We start from the raw sequence: 12,617 nt of genomic DNA, 5'->3' as shown, positions 1-12,617 counted from the left end.
AAGTGGTCAACATTTTCAACCACATCAAATAGTTTCATACACAGAAATACAAAATTCCACTTACTTGTCTAAATCAATAACAAGATTTGATGAAAGAACAAATAAACTTGACACAAGTTGTTAAAGGCACTGGATATGTTTGGTAATTACGAAGGTTGAAAACTTACTTGCCAACGAGCAAAGAAGAGCTGTTGTTCGTATAAAACATTGTGAGAAACTACTCTGAAGTATCATACATGTAGTTTTTGACTCACTAAATTATTTGACTCTGAAAAAGTCTTCATGTATGAAACCTTTCTGGAAAGTTGGAAAGCACAAAAATTTGTGCAACAAGGGTGTTTTTTCTGTCATGTTTTTTCCCCGAATGTGTGATCGAAGAGGCAGCAAACTGGTTGTTTGACTCCTACAGTCATGACAGTCGTAGTCCCGCAGGTCATTAACTCCCTCTTTAAGCGTTGGGAGGTTGTGCGCCTAAGAAAGAGATCTAGAGTTAAAAATAAAAATTCACCCACTTGTTTAAACTGAAATTCACCAGGGTAAAGATGGCGTTGTGTACCATTGTTCTCTAAGTGTGTTTTATTGTTGCTTGTGATTGTGTGCATCTTAGGGAGTATTTAAAACTAAGCTTTGTTTTTTAAAGGCACTGGACACTATTGGTAATTGCTCAAAATAATTGTTAACATAAAAACTTACTTGCGGTAACGAGCTATGGAGAGCTGTTGACAGTAAAAAAAATTAATTGTGAGAAACGGCTCCCTCTGAAAAGTACATGTAGCGTAGTTTTTGAGAACGAAGTAATTTCTCACTAAAATATTTGAATTGAATAAGAGAACTCAGCTGAGGTATCGAGTCAAAGGCATCTGAAAGCACACAATTTGTGAAACAAGTTAGTTTTTTCTTCCATTATTCTCTTCGACGACCAATTGAGTCCAAATTTGCACAAGTTTGTTATTTTATGCATATGTTGAGATACACCAAGTTAGAGGACTGGTCTTTGACAATAACCAAAGGTGTACAGTGTCTTCAAGGTTTAATTAAATGGAAGAAAGTATAAATACATTATTGTAAAATGTGCTTAAAAAAAAAGAACTAGTTATTAAGCGTTGCATTGTGTAGGAGGAAAGAGGACACTAGTTTGTGGATGACAATGTACACAAAATTCTCTTCTTTGAAGAAGTAGCGGATCTGTGATAAAGCAGATAATTATTGTAAATTCTGTGCTTTTTTTCTTAGGTATAAAATTAAAAGCACTGTTAGATTTTCTGTCATCGTCTTGAGCTTTAAAAATATTAATTTAGCTGAAAGTTGAATGCGTAATACCCAGACATCCTTCAAGGTAGAACGTGACTCTAAGATTTCATCTTTCTATGTTCCATAAACAGTTAAAGTTTGCCCAAGGAATCTACAGAACCATTTGATTGCAATGAGTTGGTCATGGTACCCCTGGCCACCTATGAACATGTACAGTATGCAAAGCCATGTCGCTCATACAAACTGCTCATAGAGGTGACCCACAAATATTAACGCACTTCCGTACATGAATGCATTTTTAAAGAAGTTTCTTATTCAGCGCTTCATCCCCAGAAGGTATGGATGTTAATTATTCAATCTTAAGAGACCATTTAAAATGCTGCATTGGTTCAAGTACATTTTATCATTCATTCGTGCCAACTCATTTTTAATAATATGCGACTGAACTATATATGTTAAACCCACCAGTGAAAAATGTCTACAAGCATGTAAAAGTAACAATTATGATTGATCATTGTCACTCAAATCCCACCCAAGAGATTTTGCCTGTGGATTTTGTTCGGGAAAGTACTGATTAAAAAAATGCAGTGCTTAATGCACATCGATGTACATGTAAGGGTAAAAAACAAACTTAATTACAAATTAAATCTGTTTTTTTTAGTTTAAAAAGTAGATTTAAGATCGGCTGCGTATTAGAAAGATCTATTAAGCCTGGTCACCATAGCAACTTCATATAAACAGTAACCACTACTCACATTGGTTACCATCGAGCCCATATGGACCACAGGGCACAATGCAAACACAGTCTGCAAAGCAGACATCTCAAACAGCGGAGAGTTGTTTGTATTTTGACATGGGGTTGGAACGTGTCAGACTTCAGTCAGACTTTGGGACGCACAGTAACAATTATGATTGATCAATGTATAGTTATGAATCTGAGTCTGAGTCGGTATTCCACAACATTTTCTTGTGTCTCTTTTAAGGACTTTTTTGGAGATTCAAGTATGTGGATTATTTGCAACAAGAAAGTGGATAAGTCCCTTGAGTTGGTCCCAATAATATGTGAAATTTCAGCCCCTGGCTCATTTTACAGTGCCGGTAGATTTTTTTCTGCAGGACTTTAGGAAAGGCATTTAGAATAGTGCCTATCATGCATCTTTGAGGGTAAAAACCAAATTATTATAAAAATGGAACATGTTCTATATTCACCATATAAAAGGAAGTACAGATACATGTACGTATGTTAAAGGCAGTGTACACTGTTGGTAATTGTCAAAGACTAGCCTTCACAGTTGGTGTATCTCAACATATGCATAAAATAACTAACCTGTGGAAATTTGAGCTCAATCGGTCATCAAAGTTGCCATATAATGATGAAAGAAGAAAACACCCTTGTCGCACGAAGTTATGTGCGTTTAGATGGTTAATTTCGAGACCTCAAGTTCTAAATCTGAGGTCTTGAAATCAAATTCGTGGAAAATTACTTCTTTCTCAGTCCGTGCGCACGGGTCAGAAAAACCTTTCATTTCATTTGTTACGTATTCATGACCGTCGCGGCTATGAATATATGATGAGCTCTGAGGACACATTTTAAAAAATCCAATTCGGGAATATTATATACTGTAACAGACAAAAACTCTTGTAACACGGAGCAAAAGGGTTTTATTGTACCTACAAAAATTATTTCATAATTTTATATATCAAAAAATAAGAAATATGAGACAAAAAACGTTACCCTCTTTGTGTTTGTGCAGAAATAAGGGTCTCCAAAAACGTAATTTTTTTAAATATTTAACGAAGTTGTGCAGAAGAATTTTACAGATGGACTGTTAGGTAAACTATTAATGTAGTCTTTTGCTGTAGTCGTTATTTCTAAGGTCACTCGAAACAGTCAAGTTCACCAAAAGAATCCGTCTTCGTCAGCGTGACCGTTCAGAATCGAGAAGTCCGCCATGTCTGGCTTGTAAAATGAGAGCCCACACGTGATTGGTCAAAACATGGACAATGCTCACTGTCCTATGTAACCAATCAGCTGCTGTGTAAGGAAACGCTAGGCATTTGCGTTTCCGTACATAGCAGTCATGTCTGGTTCCCTACTTCAAACGTCACACTGATTAATGCGGTGTTGGGTAAACATTGAGGTGCCAGGCTTTTCAAATGGTTGTGAATTTGTCTAAAAGGGATTCGTTTAAAGTAGGTCTGCCGTACAATGGCTAAGCCCATTACAATTATATTTTGAAGTGTTTTATTATGCCATTCCTCCGAAAATAGTTGCGAGATAATAATGAAAGAAAAAAAACACCCTTGTCACACGAAGTTGTGTGCGTTTAGATGGTTGATTTCGAGACCTTAAGTTCTAAATCTGAGGTCTCAAAATCAAATTCTTCTCAAAAACTATGGCACTTCAGAGGGAGCCAATTCTCACAATGTTTTATACCATCAACCTCTCCCCATTACTCGTCACCAAGAAAGGTTTTTTGCTAATAATTATTTTGAATAATTACCAATAGTGTCCACTGCCTTTAATACTGTAAATGTTTAAGAGGCTACTATGGGTTGTTTTTTTGTTAGAGTTTCAACGGCACATGTCGTAAATAATTTTTTCAAAGTCAGTCCACTTTAATTTGACTTTCATACTTCATACTTGACCAACCACCACTAATCCTTTCCCTTTCTTCATAAACAGCTTATTCCTGTGCCTTAGTCAGAGAAATTCTGCTTCATGGCAGAATCTTCATCTCCCAGAACTGGATTTGTTTCCATTCTCACATCTTCACGTTTGTAACGCAGGTAATTTGAGCTCCTCATCACAACTCCAGACTACACTGGGGGGCAGTGGGGATCCTACACAATTCATTTTGGTTGATTTTAGAGGATTGAAGTCTATGTTATAAACTTTATTCCTTTAATACTGTAATTCTGTCTTAAGCTTTGTCATTGGTCAAAGAATCACTTGAACTGAGAGATAACAGCCGATTTGTCACCTAACCACAAACAAACATATTTTTCAGTACGTCATTATGTCTACATGAACATTACATTCGTACATGTATATTGAGCAGGTGTTCATGTTTAATTCAAACCAATGTACATGTAGCAATAACTAAATTATAAAATGGGAATCATGTTGGATTCTTTTTGTGTTATAAGTAGGTCAAGATGGCTGAAGTATAACAAGAATCTATCATGGCATGCACAGACTTTCTTGGTATACGTTGTATAGTCTCACTGTTTCTTTAATTTAACGGTTACATGTAGATCCGTGATTGGTACTGACAGGAAAATCTGAGGATTAATTTTAAATCTAAATACTTGCTTTTGTAAAACTCGATGCCTACCAATTGTTTTGACAAATGTTTCCAAAGAGGTGAAAAACTGCACCCAGATTTGACACTGATGGGGCTACACTGTATAAGGAACACTTTATAATAATATTAATGTGGGAGAAAAATTGTTTCTTCCATTATAAATTTACATAAAAATACTGACCAAGCTCTTGAAAACTTGATCACCTTAAATTGGATAATGTTTGAACAAGTTGATTGTTGTTGTGTTTTTATTAAAAGATAGGGGACTATTATACTCTTTTAAAAACCAAAGATGTACCACATCACGTCTGGACTAATTCCATTAATCCAGGAACTTTTATACATCAACTATTTTTCGTTTTGTTTTTCAGGTGACGATAGAAATAAGTTCTGTCACGAATATAAGCAAGGAGAGGACGGCGTTTGTGATTCCTAATGCCATCGGAATCCGCACCGATAATGGAAAGGTATCAACTCAGACTAATAATCTACACTATTTAGAAAATATTGTTGTTGACTCTTGCTGAGCAAATGTCAAATTATTAAGGGTTGTTTGAGTGTACATGTTTTGATTTAGTCCAAACATGCCCAAAGACTGACAGATTGGCATCAAATTAAGATTTGTTTTGGTGTTCATGTTTGAGCTCAATCTATTTGCTCATTGTCTTTCATTTTTGCTTATTGTTAGTATTTCTTATCTCATTTGCTACGCCCCATCTATGCCTCAGTAACTTGTGTCTGGAAATCCTATTAGGCTTTATAGGTACTGCGCAAGATTGAAGAAAAAAAATTAACATGAAGGTGGTGATGGTGACAAAATTTCACTTGAAGTATTTTTTCTTGAAATAATATAGTTTTTGATAATTCAAAAACACAATTATTTGTTGTCTCTCGAGTCCAAACAGGGTGTTTTTCACTAATTTCTTATGTCTCTGATGAGAGTTCCAGCTTAAATTTCTCAGGTTTCTTTTTCAAGTATACACTGTATATGTACGTGTATGTTGAGTCACATACATAGTGTTAAAGGCAGTGGACACTATTGGTAATTAGTCAAAATGATTATTAGCATAAAAATAAATAATAATAATAGTAAACCTTATTTGGTGACGAGTAATGGGGAGCGGTTGATGGTAAAACATTGTGAGAAGCGGCTCCCTCTGAAGCGACATAGTTTTTGAGAAAGAAGTAATTTTTCCACGAATTTGATTTTGAGACCTCAGATTTAGAATTTGAGGTCTCGAAATCAACCATCTAAACACACACAACTTCGTGTGACAAGGGTGTTTTTTCTTTCATTATTATCTCGCAACTTCGTCGACCGTTTGAGCTCAAATTTGTACAGGTTTGTCATGTTTGTTATTGTATGCATATGTTGAGATACACCAAGTGAGAAGGCTCAGTCTTTGACAATTGCCAATAGTGTCAAGTGTCTTTAAGTGCAGATACTGGTCTTTGAAAGTTGCCAGCATTGTCTGTGTGCTTAAACTTGTAGATAAGATGGAAAATAATTTGTGAAACCCTGATGACATCATTATATTAAGGTATTGAGTTACACTTGTACAGAGTTTGATATCCCAAACAATCATATTCATTTCAAATACACAATCATTACACTATTTTAAAATGAATGGGATTACACAATATGAAGAGAAAATAAATCAAATGTTCAGACAACATTGAAAGAAACTTTACCTTGGATGTATTCAAAATAAATGACAATTTACTCTTAGATTTTTACATTAATGTTCTAGATGAGTTATCTTGCGAATTCAACAAAAACTTCCTTGACATACATTTTTAAACTGTGGTCAGAAATTGGAAGAATTTGCAGTAAACAAGATTCAAATCTCTTCTTTTGAAGTTTTAGTTTAAAGATGCTATGTCAGATTTTTGGCCCCAAACATTAAAAAAAAGTTTAACTTTTACTTTTAATAGTCAGGAACCATGACTCAAATGTAAAACGTTTCTTATAAAACACAAAAGAATAATTGGTCATGTGATATATTGTCGGGATCCCGACAAAAACTAATTTTGAGCACTTTATTTCATTGCTACTAATAATTGGCGGAATTTTTCGAGCAATGGCTCAAATGAAAGCTTGTAACTTTCTCGACCCCATCAAAATACCTATTGAATTTTAAATCAAAATTTGTGGGTCAAATCGGCCAAAAATCTGACATAGCATCTTTAAAGAGGCAAATAATTTGATATTTCATTGCTGAAATTATCATTGACCTGCCCCTTCTTGAGACATGAATTAAGAATCAAAATTATGAATGTTGTCTTATTAGTCTTTGAATCATGACCAGATGACTCATAAATCCAAACACTTTGGTATCATGTGTCATTTCCAATGCCAAAGTACCTATAGTGTGTGCATGGTTGATAAATCAGCTAGTCACAAAACATGTTCTACTGTACTCTGTTTTGCTATATAATTTGTCAATCATAAAAGTATTTGTTAATATACATTTTCAAACAGTGAGATTTCAATTTGATATTTTAAATACAGACTGATTTTAAAATCATATTCATAAATACCTCAGACAGTTTTTTGTATTCCTATTGGTCGAGAGCAACGGCTGAAACAGTTGTGCCACATCAGGCGATACGCGCGACGCGCACAGCATTCCCTTATAAGGAGTTGTTTACCCGAGGGCGGCGGAGGGCTTTACCATTTCATAGCTGGAGGGGTGTTGTGTTGAAAGAAATCATTGAACAATCAAAATTGTTGCGTTTATTTTACTTTTTGACCGAAAAGGTATTCATGAATGGGAATCAAAGTGTGTTGAATCGGTAAAATTATCAAGAACCAGGCCTCGTTGGGATTAAACCACTAGTTGAAAACCTCTTCACCACACATTGATTCCCTTGTTATATCCTTTCTCCCTTTAGTAGATTGAGTATTTGAGTGGGTATTTTGTTTAAGCGGAAATTCTTCAAACATGTTAAAGGTTTGATATAGCGATCTTCATAAGCCAGTCCTTTAACCTCATAGAAAGCCATCTCACTGAGTATGACCATCGCAGACTAACACAATGCCTCATTAATTGTGTACTTTCCCCTAAAAGCCATCAATTTTACAGTAATACCACATCCTGTACTGTCATTATCGGTATGCTTTTCCAATAGTACTTTCCTAATTTATTTAGACTGGCTGTAATTCCTTCAAGGGAAACTGGGGGGGGGGGGGGGTAGTTGCTGATGAGTCAAGAGAAAAAGTCCAAGGATTGTTATAGAGTAGATGAACAGTCGCGGATAAAGGATGCGCTTTTTTAGTAATGATTGTAATGAATTCCTATAATCAGACAGCTCAAACCATTATTGGATTAATGGCCAACTCCATCTTGCCCTGGCAGTTAATTACTTGTTATTCTAATCAGCTGTACTTATAGCTCACCAGTTTAGAAATGTTTATGTCTGGGAATTTATTCTTCAGTGCAAATTTATTGTCAACACCAGCAGTCAACTTACTGTACAATGTATACTGCGTTAACGTTCAAAAAGACATTCACCAACAGCATGCAAGCATAATAAATCTGCTCCATCTTCCTGTGTGTTGAAATTATAGTGAGCTCTCTTCAAACAAAAGTCTGGCACCATCTAGTATTGTAATCCTCTCCCTGCCTGCGTTTGATATCATTCATTGTGTCACAGTGTGATGTACTTTATAGTCCAGGTGAACAACAAATTTGGTGATTTATTTTTATTTCTTTGAAAGCACAAACTTGGCACACAGTGTTAGTTATGAATCATAAACAATCCTAATTAAAAACTAAGTAATAATACTTGGATGGAGATAAATGGACCTCTGAAAAATAACATAAGTTATAATTCAAATGTACTAAAAGAATGATATGTTTTGATCACTTGCAGTTTGTATTTGGTTCGTTATTATCAAGGCAATCTACCTATATTCAGCTGCTGAAAGTCTGGAAAAGTGCCATCATATCTACCGATCAAGAAGAGGTATGTTAATAACAAGACATCTTGTAGATGAGTTGAATGAATTGTTTTTCTCATTATACTTACATGTAAGTTATCTTATGTCACAGGTTTTCAATGACTAATTTTGTTGTGTCTGTTTTTCTTTGTGTTGTGTTTTGTTTTTGTTGTGTTTTTGTTTTGTTTTTGGTTTTACTGCGCCTTGAACACCCAGCAGGGTGGATATGTGCGCATTACAAGTCTTATTATTATTATTATTATTATTATTATTAGTATAATGAGAAACATGTAGATCTTATTGCAAATACTCTTTCTGTGTGCATTAGGCGTGGAATGAGGTGCATGCTGGTCTAGCTAGCGATCAAGTTTATGTATACATACATGTTAGGGCTGTTTATTTGTATACATCCCAATGTACATACAAAATATAAATGCCTACAAGTACAGTCCTGAGGTAACTAGGAATAATTTGTCCCCTACTTGTCCATGATAAGTTAATTGTAAAACCAAAAAAATCTTGAGTTTAAAAAAAAGTTATGCTTTTGTAAATTTACCTACTTTTATCCCTCTGTCAGTCTGTAAAAATAGCGCAAAGTTTTTACAACCCTACATTGCCAACAATGTACACAAATACTTTTGTTATGAAGTCAGTTATTACACTGCTGAAACAGATTGTAGAATTTCAGAAACCTACTTTTGAGTCTGTTTGCAGTTTCTGCTGTAACCCTTTGTTCGCACAGTAAAGCCATATATTAATACTTACATGTATATTTACCTACTAATCAGCTGAATAAACCATAAAGGGAAAAGCTAACAAGGAGTTTTTGCAAACTAACCACTTTGGAGTTTCAGTATCCCTAATGTAGTTTGTATGATTTGAGACCTGTCAAAATGCACTACTACATGTATATGTATACACACAATATATAAACAAACAACAACTTGAAATGCTCATAGAATACAAATGTTGGATTGCTTTTTGTAGAAAGCAATGCAACGTATTCATTTAAGTTTAATTATATGCATGAGTGCTTGATTGGAACGGTTTTGATGAGATGTCACGTATGAGTGATTTCTCATCAATACAAGTCATTTTTCAAAGTTTCACTGACCTGGGACTATTCCGACGCTGATGATTAAAGGTCGTTACCCAAACGAGGAACGGGGACAACTGGGTGCCGAAACATCGTTTTCTGAAAACGTGCAAGCGGGGGAGGGGGATTACAGGTACCCATTAGTGCTCGTTAAAACTTGCTCTCGCTCGATTCGCCTACTTTAAGTACCTTTTATCATCTCTGTAGATAGGATGTTATTGTTCAAATCCAATAATGCAGTTGAATGTAATGTTTGCAATAATGCCATTAAAATTCTCTTTTTTACCACTGGCTACCAGTTGAATCACTCTCTCTATTTAAGATCCTCCTATTTGTGTTTCCCTGCCTCAATGCCTCGGCCCCTTCATATCTCATTGACTTATTGTCAATCAAAGAACCTGTCAGAAATCTGCGTTCCTGTTCCCAAACTTCAATTTTTCACATACAAAGAACACAGTTGGGGGATTGTTCCTTTTCTATCGCAGCACCAAGGATGTGGAATCATCTTCCTCAGAACATCAGGCAATGTTCTTCATTAGCAAATTTCAAAACTTTGCTTAAATCCCATCTTTTTTTCAAAAGCCTACTGTGCGGCGCTATGAGCAACGACTGTTGGATTAGCACCTTGTAAATTAATGATTGATTGATTGATTGATTGATTGATTGAATGGCGAGTCTATAAGCATGATAAAGAATATGTAGTGTCCAAGCTCAATGTTTAAATCAGTTTGATGTTAAAGCCTTCGGACACTTTCGGTAAACAGTATTGTCCAAGGCCCACACTTCGTGTATCACAACTTCTATATCAAATAACAAACCTGTGAAAATTTAGGCTCAATCAGTCATCACAGTCGGGAGAAAATAACTGGAAAACCCACCGTTGTATCAGCACGTTTCGCCGTGTCATGAGAATTGATATTGCTTTACTGTTTTCTCAAAAAGTAAAGCATTTCATGGAATAATATTTCAAGAGAAATCTTTCACCACTACCTTCTGTAAACACTGTAAGTTATTAGTAAATCTGTGAACTTTTTTGTTGTTCCTGTACCAAAATGGCTTTAACATTGTCTGAAGAAATAGGAACATGAACAGAGCGTACTGATTGAAATGTTGAGGTGTAATAGTTGTTGTTTTTGCTTTTGTTGTTGTTTGTCAGATGTATAATGTTTATTGTATTTAAACTCCTGCCATTTAAACCATTCAAATCCTATACTTTATGCATGTGTTGGTACAGATTCATTAGAACCTGCAGGCCTGGAACATGAAGAATGTGGCTCATAGGCTTAGCTATGAAATCATGGTCTTTTAACTTCACCATGACATTTTTGGAGGCCTTGAATTACCAGCTTATTTTGCTACCAGATTTTTCCTTCATACATGTATTGCACCATTGCTTTAATTCACTTGCTGCCATCATTCAAGAACTAATGGAATAATTGGCTTAAAACAAGAGGCTTACCTTGGAAATACAGGGCAATTTCTACATGCAGGTTACAGCGAATTACATGTTCATAGATCACATACATGTAGGGATTAGAAGTTGGACTTAGCAAATCTAGACATATCAACATTTATATGAATGTTCAAGATGAAGAAAGGGAAATGTGGGCAGTCAATAAGTTGCATTACTCCTCTCTCTCATCCATCAATGTGTTTACCCTCCACTTCATGCAATCACCATCACATTTTATGCTGTTACTTAAATTGAGATAGAAACAGCCAACATGTCAAAGGAGAGCAAGGCTTAGGATGTAGAGAGGTTACTACTGGGGTTATTATGGAAAGATAACATGATAACAATACTAGCACCAGAAACAGCCAACATGTCAAAGGAGAGCAAGGCTTAGATTTAGAGAGGTTGCTACTGGGGTTATTATGGAAAGATAACATGATAACAATACTAGCACCAGAAACAGCCAACATGTCAAAGGAGAGCAAGGCTTAGATTTAGAGAGGTTGCTACTGAGGTTATTATGGAAAGATAACATGATAACAATACTAGCACCAGAAACAGCCAACATGTCAAAGGAGAGCAAGGCTTAGATGTAGAGAGGTTATTACTGGGGTTATTATGGAAAGATAACTTGATAACAATACTAGCACCAGAAACAGCCAACATGTCAAAGGAGAGCAAGGCTTAGGATGTAGAGAGGTTACTACTGGGGTTATTATGGAAAGATAACATGATAACAATACTAGCACCAGAAACAGCCAACATGTCAAAGGAGAGCAAGGCTTAGGATGTAGAGAGGTTACTACTGGGGTTATTATGGAAAGATAACATGATAACAATACTAGCACCATTCATGCATAGATTGAAGCTTTAATGCCGATACTGAATCCTGTATCTTAATTACAAAGATTCGATATCAAAACAAACACTATCCGCATGGATTCCAATTTTTTAAACGTAAAATATAGTGGGGTTATTAAAATCAGACTGATATAGTTGAATTAAAATTGTTTTTGATACAAAGGTTACATGGTGAGTGTAGCTTTGAGCCTACCTACCCTGGACATTGTCTTGTCAAAGTCTTATCTTTGCCCAAACCAGCCTAATCTTGTTACACCCACTTAGATGCACCCTCCCTCTGAGATACAATTTCCTGTCTCAGTAAAATCCGGAGTAAATTGTTTTGTTTTTTGTTTTTTTGACAGTGGTCATGAAACAAGTACCTAGTTTTCAAGGAGGTTCTGTGCGGATGTGAAGAAATATGAGGGAGCTTCAATTTAGCTATCTGACCCTGACAGATTTGTAGGATATGGATAATGACATGTATGCCTAAAGTTAATGCAGTAAGATAGTGGAATAGATTACTCTTTTGTATGGCGTTATTGGGTTGGGCGGAGCAGGCTAATGACTCAATAATTTCAGGTATTTACAGCCCTGGGACATCTTCAGACAATTTCCATTCTTCAAGTATGTGTAGATTTCATATTATTTTTGCCGATGTTGTGAGAGATCAGCAACATTTTCAGAGCACTTCATGGTTCAGCCACTCCTACATTACCTCCTGCC

General features: G+C 35.6%; 1 protein-coding gene across 4 annotated transcripts in view; it reads left to right on the top strand.

Annotated features, from left to right (window-relative positions):
• The window catches only part of LOC117295982 (GRAM domain-containing protein 2B-like), a 73,401-nt gene that overhangs the window by 52,898 nt on the left and 7,886 nt on the right, over positions 1 to 12,617 (top strand). For all 4 annotated transcript variants that reach the window (XR_004519707.1, XR_004519706.1, XM_033778811.1 and 1 more), the window contains exons 7-9: positions 3,938 to 4,041; positions 4,931 to 5,026; positions 8,436 to 8,528. Coding sequence is in view for 2 of the 4 variants with exons in the window: in XM_033778811.1 (XP_033634702.1) it covers positions 3,938 to 4,041; positions 4,931 to 5,026; positions 8,436 to 8,528 (293 nt within the window). In the remaining 2 variants the exon portion in view is untranslated. The remainder of the gene's footprint in view (positions 1 to 3,937; positions 4,042 to 4,930; positions 5,027 to 8,435; positions 8,529 to 12,617) is intronic.

The sequence above is a fragment of the Asterias rubens genome, chromosome 10, assembly GCF_902459465.1.
Source record: "Asterias rubens chromosome 10, eAstRub1.3, whole genome shotgun sequence".
NCBI lineage: Eukaryota > Metazoa > Echinodermata > Asteroidea > Forcipulatida > Asteriidae > Asterias > Asterias rubens.
The sequence above is the reverse complement of the archived record's forward strand: the minus strand, read 5'-3'. Positions and strand labels throughout refer to the sequence as shown.